The sequence below is a fragment of the Orycteropus afer genome, unplaced genomic scaffold (assembly GCF_000298275.1).
Source record: "Orycteropus afer afer isolate SDZICR_OR568_19922 unplaced genomic scaffold, OryAfe1.0 scaffold00248, whole genome shotgun sequence".
NCBI lineage: Eukaryota > Metazoa > Chordata > Mammalia > Tubulidentata > Orycteropodidae > Orycteropus > Orycteropus afer.
The window spans coordinates 3716286-3737109 of NW_006921835.1; the positions used below are offsets into that span (position 1 = coordinate 3716286).

A 20824-nucleotide genomic window follows, 5' to 3' on the forward strand; every position below is an offset into this window, starting at 1 on the left:
ATGGGCTCGAGTATAGCAGGGATTGTGGGGCTGGTGCGGGATCGGGCAGTGTTTCGTTCTGCTGTGCATGGGGTCGCTATGAGTCGGAAACGACTCGACCGCACTTAACAACAACAACAAAAACAGTGTATCTGAAAGGAAGCCTTTGATGTCTTCTTTCAAAGGAGTAAAATACAAATTTCAGATTGATCAATGGGCTGAAGTTGACTTTTAGAGGTGGTCTGCAGCATTCCATACCAGCTATTACCTAAATGGTACCTAGAAGCTTCCAAAGGAAACTGTAGAAGCAAATGTTTGTTCACAGAACATCTAGTCAATTCACCTGAGAGAATATAGTGCATTAGAGATTACTATTGGACTTAAAACAAGATTTAATTGAAACAATGAGGAAATAACAATGTGTATCAAGTCTCTTAATACTGTATCTGCTGTTACTCAAATTCCTTAATGAAAGTATATTAAAAATTCAGCTATAAAAAACATTTAAGTAAAGTCCTTCTTTTTGCTAAGCTGTCCTATAAATTTCCTAATTAAATTAATCAACAAATATTCAGGAAAACATGGAATAAATTTCCCTAGACACAATTTTATAATACACTATGCTCAAACTCTATGAGAGAAATTGCTAATGACTTCCAGGTGAGCTGCTATATGAACACGCACAATGCACACTACAGACTGGACAGTCCAGAAGCAAAAAAGGAAGAGGAAATGAAGCCTTTCGAAGAAAGATTAGTGAGAACATGACATGTATTTCTTAAGTGTAGCCTCATGGGTTTCTGAAAAAAATAATAATGGTATGAGAGCAAGCAATTTTCAGAGATGGCTAAATTGATTTAAAGAAATGAGTGTCGACTTGGGAGTCAGACAGACCTGTGGGACAATGCCAGCTCTGCCACTTACTAATTGTATGAACTTGGAAAGTAAACCTCTTTGGTGGTGCTGTGGTTAAGGCATTAGGCTAAGAACCAAAAGGTACGTGGTTCAAACCCACCTGCTGCCTTAGGGGAGGAAGATGAGGCAATCTACTTCTGTAAAGATTTACAGTCTTGGAAACTCAATGAGGATCACTATGAGTCAGAATTGACTTGATGGCAGTGGGTTTGATTTTGGTTTTATGCCTTCGTTTTCTTATTCATAAACTAGAAATAGTAACGTTTGGCTCACAGAATACTTGCAAAAGTAAATGACATAGTTTAAGTAAAATGCTTAGTATGGGACCTGGCACACAGAAAGCACTAACAAATCTTCTCCACACACTCTTCTTTATTGCTTACTATCTATTACATTTTCTTGTTTGAATTTGATTTTGTCACTAATTGTCATTTTACTTGCATTACAGGATGCTTGGGGAGGTACACTACAACTTTGGTTGAATGAGTTTCATTCAAGGGGCAGATAGTACTCAAAGATCTATACACAACAAAGAGATATTTGTGCCTCTATTACTTTTATTTCTTTAAAATTTATTCCAGTTGTTTCTTTTATTTGGAAAATTGTCACTGCTCTTGAAAATTGTATATGCTATTTTGTTACTAATCATTTAATATTAAGACTATTTTGGAACTTTTATCTGATGCTTTCTTCTGGGACACATAAGCATATTTGGAGCTCATCCTCACTATCTCTGAAATGAATTTGAATATTCTACCATGTAGTGAACAGCTGGTACATTGCAGTAACTGTGCTGGACGCTTCACACCCTTGTGATAATCCTCACAAACAACTTATCAAAATAGCTGCCAACCCACTGCCATTGAGTCTATTTTGAACCTATGGGACAGAGTAGAACTGCTCCATAGGGTTTCCAAGGCTATAAATCTTTATAGAAGCAGATTGCCTCATCTTTCTTCCACGGACAGAGTGGTGGGTTCCAACCACCAACCTTTTGATGAAGCCCAAGGCTTTAGCCACAGTGCCATCAAAGCTCCTTATCAAAGTAGTTGACACTGATGAAATTCAAAGAGATTCAGAAACTTAGGTTACAAAGGAATTCATAAGCTATTGGTTTATAAAGCCCTTACCATATAGTAGGAAATATTAATATTATTGCCAAAGTTCCCAACCGAGAAAGTGGTAAAAGTTGGATTTGAATCTGAGTCTGTTCAATTCTCATGACCAAGAACTAATGAGCCAGGTGGAAATTTATGTTAGAAGACAATTATCCATGTATTCCACATGTTTCTATATGTTTTGTGAGCATACACATTGACTCTTTTTGTTCAAGGCAATCTTTGTAGTGAGTTGCCTTAGAAGGTAAAATACCTCCTTCTAAAGCATAGGACAGGTCTGTTTCCTACCCAATAAAATAAAATAATATCTCTGTCCAGAGCAGAGGTCAGGCAGGCTTACTGTGCATTATAAAAGATGTGGTTTCCTGAAACTCAGGGTCCTGTAACTTAGCCCACTATATGTGGATGGGCTGGTCCTCTTCATGTTGTCTGAGGGGATCTGGGACTCAGGAAACTAGCATAAATGAAGATACTCTGATTACTGCTATTTGCCCCAAGTAATAAGTTCATTTTTCTCTAACCGAGAGTCTTGTGTTTTCTGCCAGCATCTATGAATCTGTGGGAAGCTAACCTCTGTGCTTGAAAGCAAAGTAAAATATCAGATGTCTCACAACTCTTGATGACTGACATTGAAAATTAGATGTAGGGGTCATGTGATGAATAAACACACACATACATTCAAATAAGAGCATTCTTTTTAAGATATTCACGAAATAGGGGAAAACCTGATTTCAATTACACAGCAAGTTCAACCAGATATGTATTCATCGTACCCTATACTCTAATTGGCACTTTTGCAGCTGGAATACTTATCATCAAGAGTTGGGTCATATGCTGATAGTAATGAATTCTTTCTTAATTTAAAAAAAAAATGAGAGCTTCTAATGAATCATTGTGAAATGTGCCTTGGTACTCAGTGTCTCCAACAGCTTAGTTAAGGCAAATTTGCCTACCTTCTCAATTAACTGGGAGGCAAAAAATGAAATGTGTCATGATACCGATCTGAAAATCTCTACCAGTATTTTATAATCTAAAATTCTTCCTTCCTTCCTTCTTTTCTCTCTTTTTTCCTCTCTCTCTCTCCCTCCCTTCCTTCTTCCCTCACTCCATCACTCTTCCTTTCTCTCTCTCTCTCTCTCTTACCCTTCCCAGGCACCAGTGTATTTAAAAAAGAAGAACAGCACTCATATCTAATGTCAACTTTAGAGCTCCCCTTCAGGACTCTTGACCACCTCCTGTCATCCTATTTGTTAAAAGAAAGCAAATAAAGGTGACAGAAGGGGAAACAAGAATAGGAAGATGAAAATGGAAATGGAGCTGTCTTTTGCAGAGGATTTCTGAAGGTCTTTCCTGGGTAATGATGTGCCCTTACCTCCATGTGTGTCAATCTCCAGCCTCTTCAAATGCTCCTCCTGCTCATCGGAGCTGCTAACACCAGGCTCAGCTTCAGAGTAGCTGTGGCAGCCAGGATCCAAGGATTCAGCTATTACCTGTCTAACTGGTTAGAGATCATAAAATATCACAAGGTATAAAAACAGGTCATGGGAACATTGCTGAGCTCTTTCACATCATTTAAATAAGTGGGGTTAATTTTAAACCACATTAAAACACAACGTTGTTTTTAAAAATCTATTAGAATTAAACAACTACCATACTATGATTTCAAAAAGAAAACACAAGACACAGATGATTGTGGAGTAAAGAAGTCCATGCAAAGAAATAGTTGCATTAAAATAAACAGCCACTCAAAGCACCAGTGACAGATTTGCCAAATGTGCATGCAATGAAACTATTGAAAAAGCAGTTAAGTCACCTTTTCCTTTCTAGAAATGCATGTTATGGCTTTTAATGCACCAGTCATCACTGCTCTTTTAAATTGCTAAAACTGCCAGAGCTGATGTCACTATGAGCATTTCATCCATTAGTAGATTTAGTGATTTGACCCCAATACTCACTCCATGTGGACAGAAGCAAAAAAGCTATTACACAATTCCTATAAATTTGACAGTGAAAGCTGTCATAGAAATTCTTGTTATCCGTAGTATGGACTTGAAAAGTAAATTCCATATCCCTTATTGTGTCAACTTGGCCAAGTTTTTGGCCTAAGCCTCAGTTTACCCATCTGTCAAAAACATACAATGCCTACTCAATAATTATTAGGAGGATTAAATGAAGTAATATATGCAAAGTGTGATTATTAGCAAGTGTTTAAGCACTTGGCAGCTCTGGTGGCATAGTGCCTAAGGCATTTGACTGCTAACCAGAAGATTGGTGGTTCAAACCCACCAGCCTCTCCTCAGAAGGAAGACTGGCAATCTATTTTCATAGAGATACTGCCGCAGAAACTCAAGAAGGGGTCACTATAAGTTGGAATTGACTCGATGGCAGTGAAAAGAAAAAAAAGCACTTAATCAGGGATGATGATGATGATGATGATAAGGATAACTATTTCTATTTTAAGCATCATCACCCAATCTGTTATGATTCTAGGCAAAATTATAAGGTCAATTAACTTAGTCTTTAATTTCTGCCACCTTCCTCTCTATAACCCTTTCCTATAATCTGATGCCTTGGGAGGAAGGTTGGGCAATCTACTTCCATAGTGATACTGCCTCGGAAACCCATGAGTTGGGTCCGACTCCATGGCACATAATAACAACAACATAATCTGATGACCTAGCTTCCAAAATCCTCCAACATCTACCATCATGCCACCTTCTGGTTTACACAATTCACTCAAGCAATATTAGTCCTAGATCTGTCTTCCTGGGTAACAAGATCTTATCTCTAAAATACCCTTTTATTGACTTCCTTGCCCTGCAGATACTTCATTTTAGTACTTTATTAAAAGAAAAGCCCAAGAATAAAACTATGTTTATTAAAAGAAAAGCCCAAGAATAAAACTATGTTTATTAAAAGAAAAGCCCAAGAATAAAACTAGTCTTGCTAAAGTAGGAATAAACAGGCTGAATGTGTTAACTATTCAACAGTTACTTTCATTTTGAAAGAGAAGCTGAGAAACTTGATCAGAACCAATGACAGAATTCTAGTTGCAGTATTTTTTTGGAGGGTTATCTCTAAGATCACTATTATGGTTACCAAACTAAAGATCAGCCTGACCTATAACTGGGTAATTAATCAGATAGAGTGGTCTCAAATGTTATTATTCATCAGAAGCATGGGCTGGAAAGGACGCTCAGAAGGCAGCTTTCCAGACCATCCTCCCAGATACTGTGATTCAGTTGGTCTGTGATTAAGTGCTTGGCTGTTAACTGTAAGGCTGGAGGTTTAAATTCACCAGCCACTCCTAGGGAGAAAGATGTAGCAGTTTGCTTCTGTAAACATTACAGACTTGGAAATCCTATGGGCATTTCTACTCTATCCTATAGGGTCACAATGAGTTGGAATTGATTCAACGGCAATGGGTTTTGTGTTTATGTTAAGAATCAGCTACAAGTTTATTCTGACACAGCTGATCCAAGGACTTCACTTTGATAAATGTGGAATTATGTTGTAGTCTCCTGCACAGCCTAAGGTTGTTACCTTCTTCTGATCCCTCTGTGCTTGAGAAAGATAGTGGGATATCTGCTTCACATGGCTTTTGGGGAAAAAATGATGACAAGTATGTTAATCTTATGAAGATAAACATGGAAACAAAAAATTTTGATTACAAATTTCCCTTAATTCATCCAATATACCAAATATGATCATTTTTACACTAATAAAATTTAGAGGTGATGTCAACTCATAATTAGATAACAGTTGGGTTTGTTAAGGTCAACCACATTATAAACATAGATATACATTAAAGATCATCTTACTCATTACAGTGGTGTTCACAGTATACAACCAGAGAGTTTATGTAAGTGGTGTAGTAGGTTTTTGTATATAAATCTGCTTGGCTGACTACGCAATGGAAATCCCAAGGGAGGGGTATGGGAAGAAGTCTGATTCAGTAGTAACTACACGAAGCTTTGTTTCTTCAGTGCTAACAAGACATCTAGATTTCTTTCAAGTAGTCCACACGCTATAAAGCAATATAGTTTACAATAATTAATAATAGTAAAAAACAATAACTAAAATAAATAATTAGCAGGGAGCTCTGGTAGCATAGTGGCTAAAGCACTTGACTGCTAACCAGAAGGCTGGCGGTTCAAACCCACTAGCCACTCCTCGGAAGGAAGGTTGGGCAATCCTACTTCCGTAGTGATACTGCCTCGGAAACCCAAGGAGGGGTCGCTATGAGTCGGGGTCGACTCGACGGCACATAACAACAACAACAACAACATGGAACCAAAAGACTATTCTAAGAAGCCAAACAATACTAGCATAATCTGAAAATTGCAACTCACTCAGAATTGATATTGAAGCTTGTAGTCTCTCTGTCTCAGAACTGTAATCACCACTTGCTCATGTCTGCTGGCTTGCCCCTGGAAGTTTGGACTTTGAAAGTGGATGAGAACCTGTATAATTACTTGTTGCCTGTTCCAATTGAGTGAGAATGGGACTGTGGCCTAAGCATTAAGGACTTATTATATGTGAGACCAAAAAGCCTCACTAGTTATTTATATATATATATAGTCTTCTGCAACTGAAACTTAAAAGCAAGAAGTTGGCAGGTGTCTAACCTTGTTTTCCACCCACAGTAAAGGAGGACTGTGCACTCAGAATCTCTTGTGTCAGCAGTGTGACACATCACTTTGTTTCCTCTACCCATGCAGCCCTCATCCCTTAGGGCTCCTTTCCTTTAGCGCTCTATACAGGTTACCATTAAAGGCAACGATAATTGTCAGTTCTCACAGCATTAGGAGCAAAATGCAGTAGTCTCTTACAGAAAATTCTTAGAAAAACACCTTTGTGCTTATATGATAGAGAATATTTTAAATATTTTTAAAATACCAAAATTGTCTTGTATAACAATGTTAGCATCTTATTATGAAAAAAGTTTTTTTTAAAAAAAATACTATATTGTATTTTCCCTAAATATGAAGATAGTACCTATCTATTGCCTAAATCTTGAAAAAAAGAAAGTATAAAGAAAACAAAATTACTAATAGTTTAACCACTAAGAACAACTAGTCAGCATTTTGGTGGATTTAGAAGTACTTTCTACTCTACTCTTACTCTATATACCATTTTCCATCCCCATATTATTCATTTAAAGAGCTCTGGTGACCTAGTGCCTAAGGCATTTGATGGCTAACCAGAAGGCTGGTGGTTCAAACCCACCAGCTACTCCTCGGAAGGAAGACCAGGCAATCTACTTCCATACAGATACTGCCTTGGAAACCCAAGGAGGGGTCGCTATGATTCAGAACCGACTCGACCGCAGTGAGTTTGTGGGGTTTTTTTTTTTTTTTTTTTTGGAGTTGGTGGTGTAGTGGTTAAGGTATTTGGGTGCTAACCAAAAAGTCAGTGAATCTACCAACTGCTCAGGTAAAAAAAGATAAGGCAGTCTGCTCCTGCTTCTGCTTCTGCGAAGATTTACAGCCTTGAAAACCCAGTGGTGGGTAGCTACAAGTCAGAATCAACTCCATGACAGTAAGTTTTTTTTTTCCTTTTAGTATTCTTCATTTAGCAACATAGGTTACTATTTTCCCATAAAAGCCAAAAAAACAAACTCATTGCCATTTAGTCGAACCCGACCCGTAATGACCCCCTTTGGGTTTCCGAAGTGGTAAATCTTTAGGTAAGTAAAGTCTTCCTTCCACGGAGTGGCTGGTGGGTTTGAACCACCAACCTTCTGGTTAGCAGTCAAATGCCTTCTTCAATAACTGCATAGAAATGTGTAATAGTTTTATTAAAATTTAGTTAACCAAGTGGCTATTGTTTGGAAAGTTATTTCCAATCTTTTGTGATTATCAAGCTATTTTATATGCCATTTATAACCATTTTTGTATATACCCTTAACTATTACCTTAGGATAAATCCTTAGAATTGCAATTTGCGTGTCCAAATCATGAATTTTTTAGAAGCTTTTGATACATGTTCATAAATATTCTTCAAAAAATGCACACTTTCCTATAATGATGATTGTCCTTATGTCCCTGCATTATTGCCAAAAATATCACCAAACAAAACCAGTCGATTCTGAGTCATGGAGACCCCGTATGTTACAGAGTAGAACTGCTCCATCGGGTTTGCTTGGCTGTGATGTTCACAGAAGCAGAATGCCATGCCTTTCTTCCGACGTCTTAAACTGCATTCAAACCATGTAACCTTTAGGTTAACAGTCAATTGAAAACTACTTGCACCACCCATGAGCTGCCAAAATTCCCATCAATTTTTTTTGTCATTTGATAATTTAGTGATTGAAAATTGATGGCAAAGATATAGTTTAATATTAGTAGAAAATCTTTCCTTTTGTGAATTTTCTACTATAAAGCATGTATGTTTTCTTTTTTGTTGAAAGAAATCTTTATGTATTATGAATATCTACCCTTTGTCACATACATGTTGCAAATGTTTCCCAATTTTCATTTTCATTTCACATTACTTGCTTTTTGGCTGCTGTTGTAAATACATTTTTAAAATTATTTTAATAAAGTCCAATCTTTTCTTTTATGACCCCAGGATTTGCTATTACAGTAAATGGCTTTCTCACCACAATATCTCAAAAAATATTTATGTTTCAGTATTTCATATTGTTTCTTCCTAATTACTTTAAAAGAAATTCAAAATTTTAAAAATATATATTATCTTTAAGATTTGGAGAGATTCTGCACTAAGCTTAGAATTTAATTTGCTAAAAACAACAGATTTATATTAGTATTTTATTCAAATACTTAGAATGATTTCCCATTTGTAATAATTTTCTTATACAGTACATAAATACTCTCTTTGTATACATTTGTCAAAGTGTGGTTTTAAATATTGCTCACTTGGTGATTCATATTTTGTATTTTATTGTAGTTTGAATGGAGTTGCTGTTTCAGGTTATAGTTTGAAATTGGTCACCTTAGAAAAATCATTGTAGATTCCAATATTTTCACAATTAATTATTTAGGGGATTGATTTTTTTTTTTTCCCAGACCCAAGAATTATTCAAATTTCTTTTTTTCCCCCCCATCTCTTGATAAGGCTTAATTTTATCTTGTGAATAATTTCTAGTTTTACTGCATTTTGGTTATGAAACATAGATTTAACAATTTCTGCTTGTGTTGATGGAAAAGAAAAAACATAGAAAATAATTACATGATAAACTAATCTTTTAGATTATATTAATTTTTTTAGATCCTTCTTTATTAAGAAATGGACTAATAGAGTTATGTCCATGCACTCCACAACTGCTTTTTTTTTTCCTTATTGGGAGCTCTGGTAGCATAGTGGCTAAGACACTTGCCTGCTAACCGTAAGGCTGGTGGTTCAAACCCACCAGCCACTCCTCGGAAGAAAGATGGGGCAATCTACTTCCGTAGTGATACTGCCTCGGAAACCCAAGGAGGGGTCGCTATGAGTCGGGTCCGACTCGACAGCATATAACAACAACAACCGTTTTCTAGCATTTCCAATGGTTTTGCTTTCTATAATTTGGTGATATTATGTTTACTTGATACAGATTCAGAGCTGTTACGTATTTGCTTTTGATTTTATTTCTCACGAGAAGAAAAAGAATCCTCTCTTGCACCATTTAACATTTTACCCTTGGGTTCTACATGGCCTACTATTAACATTGTAACTCCTGCTTTATTTTTTCCTGAATTTTTATTAGAATCTTATTATTTTTCTTTCCCTGGTTAGGCATGACTTATGAGCAGTATAAAATTGGATGTTTTTGTCTTCTTATAATTATTCTGATTGTGATATTTGAAAGGCACAGGTATTGTTGGTAATGAGAAGTGCTAATTATAAATTTTTAAAAAGCTGCATTTCTCCCGTATCCATGTTAAGGGAGCTCTGGTGGCGTAGTGCCTAAGGCATTTGACTGCTAACCAGAAGGAAGACTGGGCAATCTGCTTGGGTAGTGATAACCAAAACCAAACCAAACTCTCTGCCCTTGAGTCAGATCCGATTCACAGCGACCCCTCCTTGGGTTGCCGAAGCTGTATCCCTACGGAAGTAAATTGCCCAATCTCCTTCCGAGGAGTGGCTGGTGGATTTGAACCGCCAGCCTTCCGGTTAGCAGTCAAGTGTCTTAGGCGCTACACTACCAGAGCTCCTTCCATAGTGATACCGCCTCAGAAACCCAAGGAGGGGTCGCTATGAGACAGATCCGGCTCCACGGCAGTGAGTTTTTTTGTTTTGTTTTGTTTTTTTTCTTGGTTTGTCAGTTAAGAATTATCCCCTTTGCCAATATAAGAGGAAATCACCAATACTTGCATCTTTTCATTTTTCACCTCCTCCTGTCCCAGTTCTTAATGATGAAATATATTTACATTATATAAATTGTTATTAGCATTGCTTTATATAGATAATTTCCACCTATACTTTAACAGTGGTTCTACCTTTACTTGTCAACACCTTTTATACCACAATTTCCATTATCTTTAAATTTTATTCTATTTTGACTCTCTTCTCTTATGAAAGGAATTCTTTTCCAAATTCTTTTCCCCTTAAAAGCACATGTAGACAATATACTTTCATAGACTTGGAATATCTAATAATGCTTTACTTTGCATTCACCTCTAAACAAGTGCTTTCTTTGGCAAGAATCCTGAATCTGACACTTAACTTGCTAGCTGGGTGGCTTTGTAGAAGCCACATTAACTCTTGGTGTCTCAATTTACACATTTACAAAACGGATGTAATGGTAATAGTATTTGTGTTACAGGATTGTTATGAATATTAAGCAAGTTAACACAATATAATATGATTAAAAAGGCACCTGACACTTTTAAGCATGATTATAAATATTAGCCATTATTACTAAAGAATTTTAGGTCCTGTCAATTTTCTCTTAAAATTCTGTAAATGTTTTCCTATTTTCTTCTGATACCTAATGTTGAAGAGAATTTTGAGAATAAACTCCATTCTTTTTTTTTTCTTTAATCCTAGATACTCATAAGATATTTTTATTTGTTACTTTCACCTTGATATGTCTAGATGTAGGATTCTTCTAATCAATTTTGGCTGCTACCCAAGGAGTTCCTGCATTCTTCAGATTTAGGTCATTTTTCCTTGAAGGAAATTTTCTTTTCTGTGCTTTTGGTTATTTCTTTGAGTTCCTTTTTTTTTTTTTTCTGGTTGCTTCATGATGAACATACATTTTGTGTATGTCATGTCTATAAATCACCTCTCTTCTTGTAAGCACAGAGACATCAAGCTCAATATAATTAAATGAGCTTTTTAAGTTTATGCTCCAATTTATAGATTTAATTTTCTTCTATATTAACTGTGCTTCAAAATTGCTTTAGCATTTGAAAATTGTGTTAATGCATTATGGTCTTACTATTTTCTTTTCTTAGTTTCTCATCAAATTATAGTTTTTTCTTTCTTAATAATCAATTTTCTTCTCATTTTAGTCTGATGTTTTATTAGATCACACCTTTTGGGTTATTTCACAGAGTCAATGTTTTCTTGAATTGAGAACTTAAACCAGACTCTTTAAATTTTGCTTCTGATTTGCATAGAAAATATTGCTAAAACATATGCTCTATTGTCTTTTGAATTTTTTCTATTTTCTCCTACCATTTTCGAAAATCTTTTCATGGGATCCATGTTCATGTTTTGGCATAAGATCGGGCAGTGTTTCATTCTATTAAACATGAGGTAGCTATGAGTTGGTGCCTACTCAACAGTATGTAACTACAAATAATATAGCTGTTTAGGAGTCCCTGGGTGGTACATTTAACATACTTGGCTGCTCCCTGGCTGCTACCTGGAAGGTTAAAGGTTCAAGTCCACCCAGGGACACTTCATAAAAAGCCCCAATGATCTACTTTTGAAAAATCAGCCACTAAAAACCCTTGGAACACAGTTCTATTCTGACACACATAGGGTCTCCATGAGTTGGAATCGACTCAACAGGTTTATGTTAATTGATGTTTTTATATTGATGAAGGTTGGGCAATCTACTTCTGTCATGATACTGCCTCAGAAACCCAAGGAGGGGTCGCTATGAGTTGGGTCCAACTCGATGGCAGTGTATTTGGTTTTTGGTTTATATAAAACTAAGAGTTATTAGTTTTGTATCTTCCTTCAAAAAAAAATAGTTATCTTGTTCTTGAATGCTCTCAAGATCCAGCTGGATGAAGATCTTCTTGGTGTACATCACACTATCAATGCCAATTTAGGGATTCAAGGGCTGGAGGGAAAAGGAAAGGAAGGTGGGGCTTAGAACTCTCCTAGCAGAAATGTAATTTCATGTTGCTTCTCTGTCATTGCAGAAACTACTACGTTTGATCAAACCCTCATTCTTGTCACTGCCACCTTCTTTTCTGCAGTCCCTACTAGTTCAGGGAAAAAGTCCCTCTACTAGCATAGCTGACTTTCTGTTTGGTGTTGCCACCCAGTCTTCTGATGGTTGGCAAGGGAGTCAAGTCTGACTTATAGTGACCCTATGTGTCTCAAATTAGAACTGTGCTCCATAGGATTTTCAGGGTGATTTTTGGAAAATAAATCACTAGGCCTTTCTTCCCAGGCACGTCTGGGGGGACTTGAACCTCCAACCTTTCAATTAGTAGATGAGGGTGTTGTTTGCACCACACAGGGATTCCGAGTAAATAAAGGTATGTCCTTCATGCTGCTTCTCCACAGCTTGTTCCTGAATCTAGCTTCTTTTTCCAATCTGTAAGGTCTAGGATTATCTCTTTTTAATTCATATAAGGCCATTCCTTTTTCTCATAGAAACTCAAGGTAACTCCTTATATGTTTTTCTCAAATGTTATAATACAGCAAATTTATTAAATTTTTGTGACATCACTAGATTCAAAAGCACATTTTAAATCTTATTTTTATACTTTCCCATATTGAATAGAACAGGGCAAGTGGATCAGATACCTAAGCTCATATCAACAATTTAATTAGGAATTCACAGAATTTATCTTATTAACACTTTTTTAAAAGTTAATTTATAGCCTTCATACCACTTGTTGTTATGTTAAAGAAGAAACTTAAAACCTCACTAAAAGAATTTAAATGTTTTTGAGGAAACAAATCAAATCACTAAATCTTAAATTTTAGGCCATCATAAGTGGGATGTAAAAGTTGGCCCTTTAAAATTTACTAATCAAGATGCATACGAAGTTAAGGAATTGTGAATATTTTTCCTGTCAGTTTTGAAACTTTATTTATGCACATGGTTTAAATGATAATCTGAAAACTTTCAGAAATACTTTAACATAAACCTTTAAGAAAAATAAGAAGTTGAGAGTGATAGTGGCGAGGTTTTTAATTTTGCAGACAAGACATAGGTCCAATATAGCATTTCTTCTTTACTGATTTATTTTAAAATTGTTTTGTGCTCATTTTGTTCCTTTCTTTTTTCCTATCCTTTCCTTTCTTTCTCTCTAATAATTTTATACATTCCCTAGATTATTTTTCTCCTTTAGTATTATACCCAAAAGAAGCAGAATAAAGCCATTGTATTGATTTCCTGTAAGTGCCTGTTCTCTCTGGTAAAGTGTTAGAAGTCATTATTGGCCAGCTCAGATGAAAAGAAAAATATGCAGAGTAATACAAAGGGAAGTCTTTGTATCATCAAAGAACTTCAGTTTATTATACATCAGGCAGGTTTGGGATATTTTGTTTATTTTTTTTTCCCTTAGAAATGCTAAGTATTTTCTAGCCAACAGTGTTTGTAGGTGTTGGGCAGGAGAAAAACTAAAGGAAGTGGAACTACCAGTACATAATAAATTAAAAAATAAATGTTTATACTATTAAACAAGCCAGTTCACTCTCTTCTATACTTATTTTAATCCTTATTATCTGTCTCTTTTCCCAAAATGTCAAATCATAGGTCTCAAATTTGTTGAACACTGAATCTTTTACAGGGAGCTCTGTTAGCATAGTTGCTAAGGCACTTGACTGCTAACCAGAAGGCTGGTGGTTCATATCCACTAGCCACACAGATGGAAGATGGGGCAATCTACTTCCATAGTGATACTGCCTCAGAAACCCAAGAGGGGTCACTATGAGTCGGGTCCGACTCGACTGCACATAACAACAACAAACAAATCTTTAATATTCTCTATCCTGTGTGGTCAATGGCATCCAACACATTCCCTCTTCTCTGCTTGTTTTGAAACAAAACAAACTGATCTCATCCTAAAACATGCCCATATTCAGTATCAGAAGAAAATTTTGACAAGAATTTTTCAGCAGAATTTTAAGAAAGTAAAAAGACCATAAAGCACACCAAAGATATAACCACACTAAAGATAAAAGTTTTTTTCCAAGCTCTTGGTCACCTTGAAAACCATCCCATACTTTGATCATTCTTTATGAGGTCAGTCATAAACCTTAAAATGTCTATAACCTTTGATCCAGAAATCATGTGTCTTGCATCCTATCCTAAGAAAATAATGAAAAATTTGATATTACCTTAGGTAATAAAATACTCACTAAAATATTATTGATCATAGTTAAAATAGAAAATATTAAAATATCTAACAATAGGGAAATGGTTAAATTATGAGAGAACCACAGGATTTAAACATGCTTATAAAGATTACATAATAATATGTAAAATACCTACAATGTTAAGAATAAAAAGCAGAATACAACATTTTACAAAACTGTTACATATTTTATAAACCCTCAGTTTAGAAATGAGAAGCCTAATAAAATGCTGCAAGTGATATTTTTTGTGTGATAAAGCTATGAGTAATTTTTCCAAAAAAAAGAAATTGTTTCTCTATTTTTAAATATTTCACATGTATATAATAATCTGTTAATGAAAAATAAACATTAATAAAGAGACTTGCTACATATATTAGAGCTTAACAAAAATAAATGTTCACAAGCTTAGTTATCCAATGTTAAATGTACCTTAACAAAAGGATAATAAAATGTTTTAAACTAAAGATGTTATCAAGTCAAGAACACAGAATTGACAATGTATTTGATAAAAAAATAATAAATGCTTTTGAGAAAAATAATAAACTAATACTGTTTGAGCTTCACAAATCAAAAATAAACAAAACTACTATCTTCTCGGTGACATGATCGTAGTCTGACATATCTACTATTCTGCCATCACCTAATTACAACCTATATTATATGCATCCTATTTTACAAAGAGATATTTACTTACATAAATCCAGGTAAACAATCTAGTTTTCTAAAGTGGAAATAGAAAAAAAAATCATGTCAATGTTACTACTAGAATTTAACACCTTTACGAAAGTATGCATTACACCTCAAAGTAAAGAAAATGAAAATCCTCACAACTGAAGCAATAAGCGGCATCATGATAAACAGAGAAACGACTGAAGTTGTCAAGAATTTTGTTTTACTTGAATTCACAACCAACACCCACAGAAGCAGCAGTCAAGAAATCAAACGATGTATATTGCTTTTGGCAAATCTGCTGCAAAAGACCTCTCTAAAGTGTTAAAGAACAAAGATGTTACTTTGAAGACTAAGGTGCACCTGACCCAAGCCATGGTATTTTCAATTGTTTCAGATGCATGCCAAAGCTGGATAATGAATAAGGACAACTGAAGAAGAATTGATCCACTGAATTATGATGTTGGCTATTGAATATACCATGGACTGTCAGTAAAATGAACAAATTTGTGTTAAAGAAGTTCACCCAGAATGCTCCTTAAAAGCAAGGATTGCAAGATTTCATCTCTCCCATACTTTGTTCATATTATCAGGAGGGACTGGTCCCTGGAGAAGATTATCATGCTTAGTAAAGTAGATGGTCAGCAAAAAAGGGGAAAACCCTCAACGGGAAGGTTTGACAAGTTTTCTAGGATACGCGTAATATGTACTAAGAATTTAACAATGAAATCCATGTTCAAAGATTTGAGGTGTTATATAAAAGTGTTTTAAATATACTTTAACATGATTTTGACATATTTAGACTAACCCTTTTGGAAAATATTGGGAGCCTTTGTGTTATAATTCTAGGGCAAATGTTGGCAAACTTTTTCAATAAAGGGTCAGATAGTAAATATTTTAGGAGCTCTTGTGGTGCAGTGCCTAAGGCATTTGACTGCTAAGCAAATGGTTGGCAGTTCAAACCCACCAGCCACTCCTCAGAAGGAAGATGGGGCAACCTACTTCCGTAAAGATTTACCACATTTACCACTGTAAAGATTTACCCCATGGGAGTTGCTATGAGTCAGAATTGACTCAATGACAGTGGGTTTGGTTTTTTTGGTTTCGTAAATACTTTACGCTTTGTAGCCATGGTCTCTATTGAAACAATTGAACACTGTCATTCTAATGCAAAAACAGTCATTGACAGTATGTAAATAAATGAGAATCACTGTATTCCAACAAAACTTTATTCATAGACACTGAAACTTGAATTTCATAAAATTTCCACATGTCATGAAATATTCTTCTTTGAGTGTTTCAACCATTAAAAAACCCAAAAATTATTTGTAGTTTTCAGGCCATACAAAAAGAGTTGGTAGGCTGGATTTGGCCTATAGGCCATAGTTTTCCAAGCTCTTTTGTAGAATTATTTTAAATAATATATGTCAGGGTCATATCCCTTGTTATACCCCACTATGTGGAATGCATTTATCTTCCTACATCTCACCTTCAATGTACCTAACTTTTAAAATCTTCCCAAAACACGTCTTTCAAGTTGTCCTTAGCTAAATGGAATTTCTTTTACTTTGAAGCCCCATAGCATTTTGTATTTTCTCTGATTTTACTTATTAGTACTGAACTTTGTCCAGTTATGTGGGTGCCAGCTCTTCCTCTTAACATTTCATGATAAAAATCTTGTTATGCAATTCTTATTGACCACACTGCCTTCCATGCAGAAGGAAGCTATTAATATTTGAATTCAAAGATAGTTATTCAATGTCCTCAATTCTTAGATGCAAATTCCAATGGGTTAATAATAGACTTGAAGGACTTGCAAGAAATATTTAGGGGCTCTGGTTGCACAGTGGTTAACTCTGTTGCTTAACCAAAAGGTTGACAATTTGAACCCACCAGCTGCTCCACGGGAGAAAGATGTGGCAGTCTGCTTCTGTGAAGATCCACAGTCTTATAAACATATTAATAAGTTTTAAACAATAGCTGAATTTTAGAAATACTAAAATGTGAAAACAAAATCATATCTTGGAATCAGGAAGAACACCCACCATGTTGGCAGGAGGAGATAGATGAGAAAGAGAAAGAAGACCACAGTACCCATCACAAGTCTACAGGGTGTCTATGTGAGATCCAGGCCTCTGAAAGGTGCAACTGCTCTGTCCACAGGTCACAAGTCAGTTCTTTAACTGTCCTCCTAAAGTTGAGAAAAGTATAAGACCTTCCAATGTGCCAGGCACTGATTATTCTGATACACTTCACTCTTTCCTATGTCAAACAGAACTTCCTATATACCCAGGGAAACCATGGCTCAAGAAGTTACTCAGTTTCAGAAAAGAACTCAAAGGAAAATTTGGAATTTTTAATTAAATTTTCTTATGTCTTATAAATTGCTCAGATAAAATAAGGAACTGTGAAAACATCTTGTCTGATTCAAATCCTGGGACTGCCCTTATTAGTTGTTTAATCCTTGGAAATTTATTTAAATTCTCTAAACCACAATTTCTTCATCTGAAAAAAAGAGATCATGATAATAGAACCTAATTATGGGCTGTTGTGAGGATTAGATGAGTTAATACATGCAAACATTTAGGGCAGTGCCTGGTATGTAGTAAGCAGTAGATCACTGTCAGCTATGTACATGTATATGATAGATAGCTAAGAACAAGCAGCATCACTAGTATTAAATAATCTCTAAAAAGCCACACATATCCTTGCCTTCAGACATGTATTGTATTTTATTTGATTCTTGAGATGGAATTAGTATAGGAAAGAATTTACAGAAAATATGAAACAGGCTATATAAGAGTAAGTAATGTTCAAAATGCAATAAGAGGGAAAACAGCAAGCTGAAAATACATGTATGATTATGTGACAAAGAGAGAAACAAGAAAGAAATTAATCTTTCTGGCATTATTACAATTATACACCCAATGCTTTCAGAGTGCAATGAAAAAATCAACTTCCATGCACAGGGACAATAGTGGTTCAACTCAATGGCCATACTTACCACCTCCTTTCTTCACCCCAGGGGAACCTGCCTTTTCATCCTTTGCATTAGTAGTGCTTCCTTCCCAAAGCTTTCTCTTAGTCTTTTCCTTTTCTTCCTTGGAAATATGATCTCTGGACTTCACTGATAAGCCTTCTGTAGTCACTTGGGCCCCCTCTTCCATTTCCTCTTTAAGAGCATTATCATAGTTTTCCTCTGCTGGCACTGGCTTGGTCTCCACTTCTGCTTTTATTATTTCTTGATCTAGAGTTTCAGTTTCTAGGGATTCCTCAACTGGCAGATGGGGTTTTCCTGACTCATCATTTTCACTCAGCTCCCGAGAAGATGGGCTTCTGGCACTTTCTTCTGAACTGTTTTCAGTGTGAGCATCCCTGTCTTCCACTGAAGATTCTTCTTCACTGCAACTAGAATTTCGGTGACTTCTGGATGAGATTGATGAAGCAGTTTTTCTATCTATAAAAATTTAAATGATGACATCATTGTATTTCCATAAAGCAGTTGGTTTAATTATGGTAAAATTACATTAGTCTTTGACCATATAAGAAATAATATAGATCAATAGATTTGATACCCTATTCCCATATACTCCACATAGAAGTCATGATTAAAAAAAAAAAAAACCTGTGAATTTATGAGTCTATATAAAACTTTTTAACATTGAAAACCAATCTTATTGTTTTGAATTTTTTGAAAGCCATTTTATTAGAAAATCTTTATAAATATCTACATTGCTATATAATGCATTGAATAATTCTTTGGACAGCAAAAACACTTACTTAGTTATCCTGTTGTATAGCCACAGTATTTTCTGTGCATGAAATTTCAATTTTAGCTGCCGGATATCCCACCATCCTAGTATACTCTGGTAGCTGTGTGGTTAGAAGAACCACCCATTTTCATAGTTCCTACACATAATAAATATTTCAAGTTCACGCTCAGGATGATTCTCCAACCTATCAGGTATGTGTAGAAGGAGATGTTGTCTTTGGTCATGTTCCCCAGAAACAGGTACTGAGAAGAGAATTCACATGGAAAGTGTTTATTAAAGATGTGATCCAGGAAAAATTCTTAAGGGAGTACAGGAAGCAGAGTAGTTGAAGCAGAACAGGGAAGGGGAAGAAGTCAATCAAGGGTGCTGTTTCAAGCAACACTGCAGCCTCAGATGCAGGGAACTGTGAAATATAAATTACATTAACGTTTGTCCTTCCCTTGAGGAAAGATACTGGGCTTTCACCTTCTGCATGACTCAGACAATAGCTGCACTTCACGTTAGTGGAATATAGATTCTAAGACACTTCCATGCTTTCTGTGCTGAGGACAAAGCAACTCCAGTCATCCAGAGCAGTCCTTCAAAGTATTGGGGTGGGGAGTGCTTTACATACAGAATTTCTAAGAGGGCTTCTAGGAGACGTAGGCAGAACACTGATGTGTGCTTCAAATATGCAGTCTAGAAACTTGCCAAAAGTGGTTGATGTGCTCCCCAAAAGTTTAAAAAGTCTCCAAAAAGTAGCATACACACTGAATCTCTTTATGGAAGAAACATATAAATATCAGTAGATCTGCATATAATTGCTTTTACTTTTGTAAAAATATCTATAACACATCATCATCCAATTCAACATTTTTCACATGTACAACTCAGTGACATCAATCATGCATGCAACCATCACCAATATCTGTAATTGTTTTTTATAGAAGATATTTTCAAATGAAGTATCCTACACTTAAATTCTGCCTAGCTTTGTTGTCCCTGTTCTGTGTGCTACTTTGACTTTTTTCTGTTCCTTTTATTTCTGCTTGGCACCTGCACAGATGGCTATAGTAGCTGATACATAGTTTAAGGGAAGAAATGTCTTCTCTTTCCAGTTATGCTCTTCTCTTCATCCCTCCAGCCCCACCAGCTCTTCAGGACATGTCTCAGCTTTTTAAGTATAGTCTCAGAGACATATCAGAGTTTCCACAAAGATTTGAGAGATGTTACAAGCAGTCAAGAAAAATAAAAATCCTCTAAAAAGCCTTTAGGCAACAGAACCCCTTAGATACAATTCCATTTGTTCTAATCTCCCAACTACCTTGACAGGTACCAGATGACTGTTATTTCTCAAAGGAATCACATACTTAAGCCACTCATTCTTTATCTCCATTTTATAAAATTTGGATATGCTGTCTCCGTGTAGGAAACAAAGTAGATCAAGGACAGTTTTTCTCCATCTTATTTGTAACACATCAAAACCTTAGCAACTATGATCTCTTTCTCCCTTTGCAGTCTTAAAAAAAATTGCTTTGTTAAGAAGAAAAACAACTCTTTTGTTATCAGTTTAATCAATGCCTTTCAAACATTGAACAATTAGCTAGGAAGTGTTACACTTATTCTGAGTTTCTAAAAATATGCATAATCTACCATCTGAGTAGGAGCTCTGGTGATGTAGTGTCTAAGGCATTTGACAGCTAACCAGAAGGCTGTGGTTCAAACCCATCAGCCACTCCTCAAAAGGAAGATTGGACAATCTACTTCTGTAGAGATACCACCTTGGAAACCCAAGGAGGGGTCGCTATGAGTCAAATCAACTCAACGGCAGTGAGTTTTTGTTTTTACCATCTGAATATTGACATAACTCCTACTTTTGGCTCTGGGAGTCAC

The 20824-nt window shown here is 35.7% G+C and overlaps 1 protein-coding gene across 1 annotated transcript in view; it reads right to left on the reverse strand.

Annotated features, from left to right (window-relative positions):
- The window catches only part of ERICH3 (glutamate rich 3), a 183426-nt gene that overhangs the window by 6988 nt on the left and 155614 nt on the right, over window positions 1-20824 (reverse strand). The window contains exons 12-13 of the mRNA XM_007949631.1: window positions 18187-18636; window positions 17880-17891 (exon numbers count right to left, since the gene is read on the reverse strand). Of these exons, the coding sequence (XP_007947822.1) occupies window positions 17880-17891; window positions 18187-18636 (462 nt within the window). The remainder of the gene's footprint in view (window positions 1-17879; window positions 17892-18186; window positions 18637-20824) is intronic.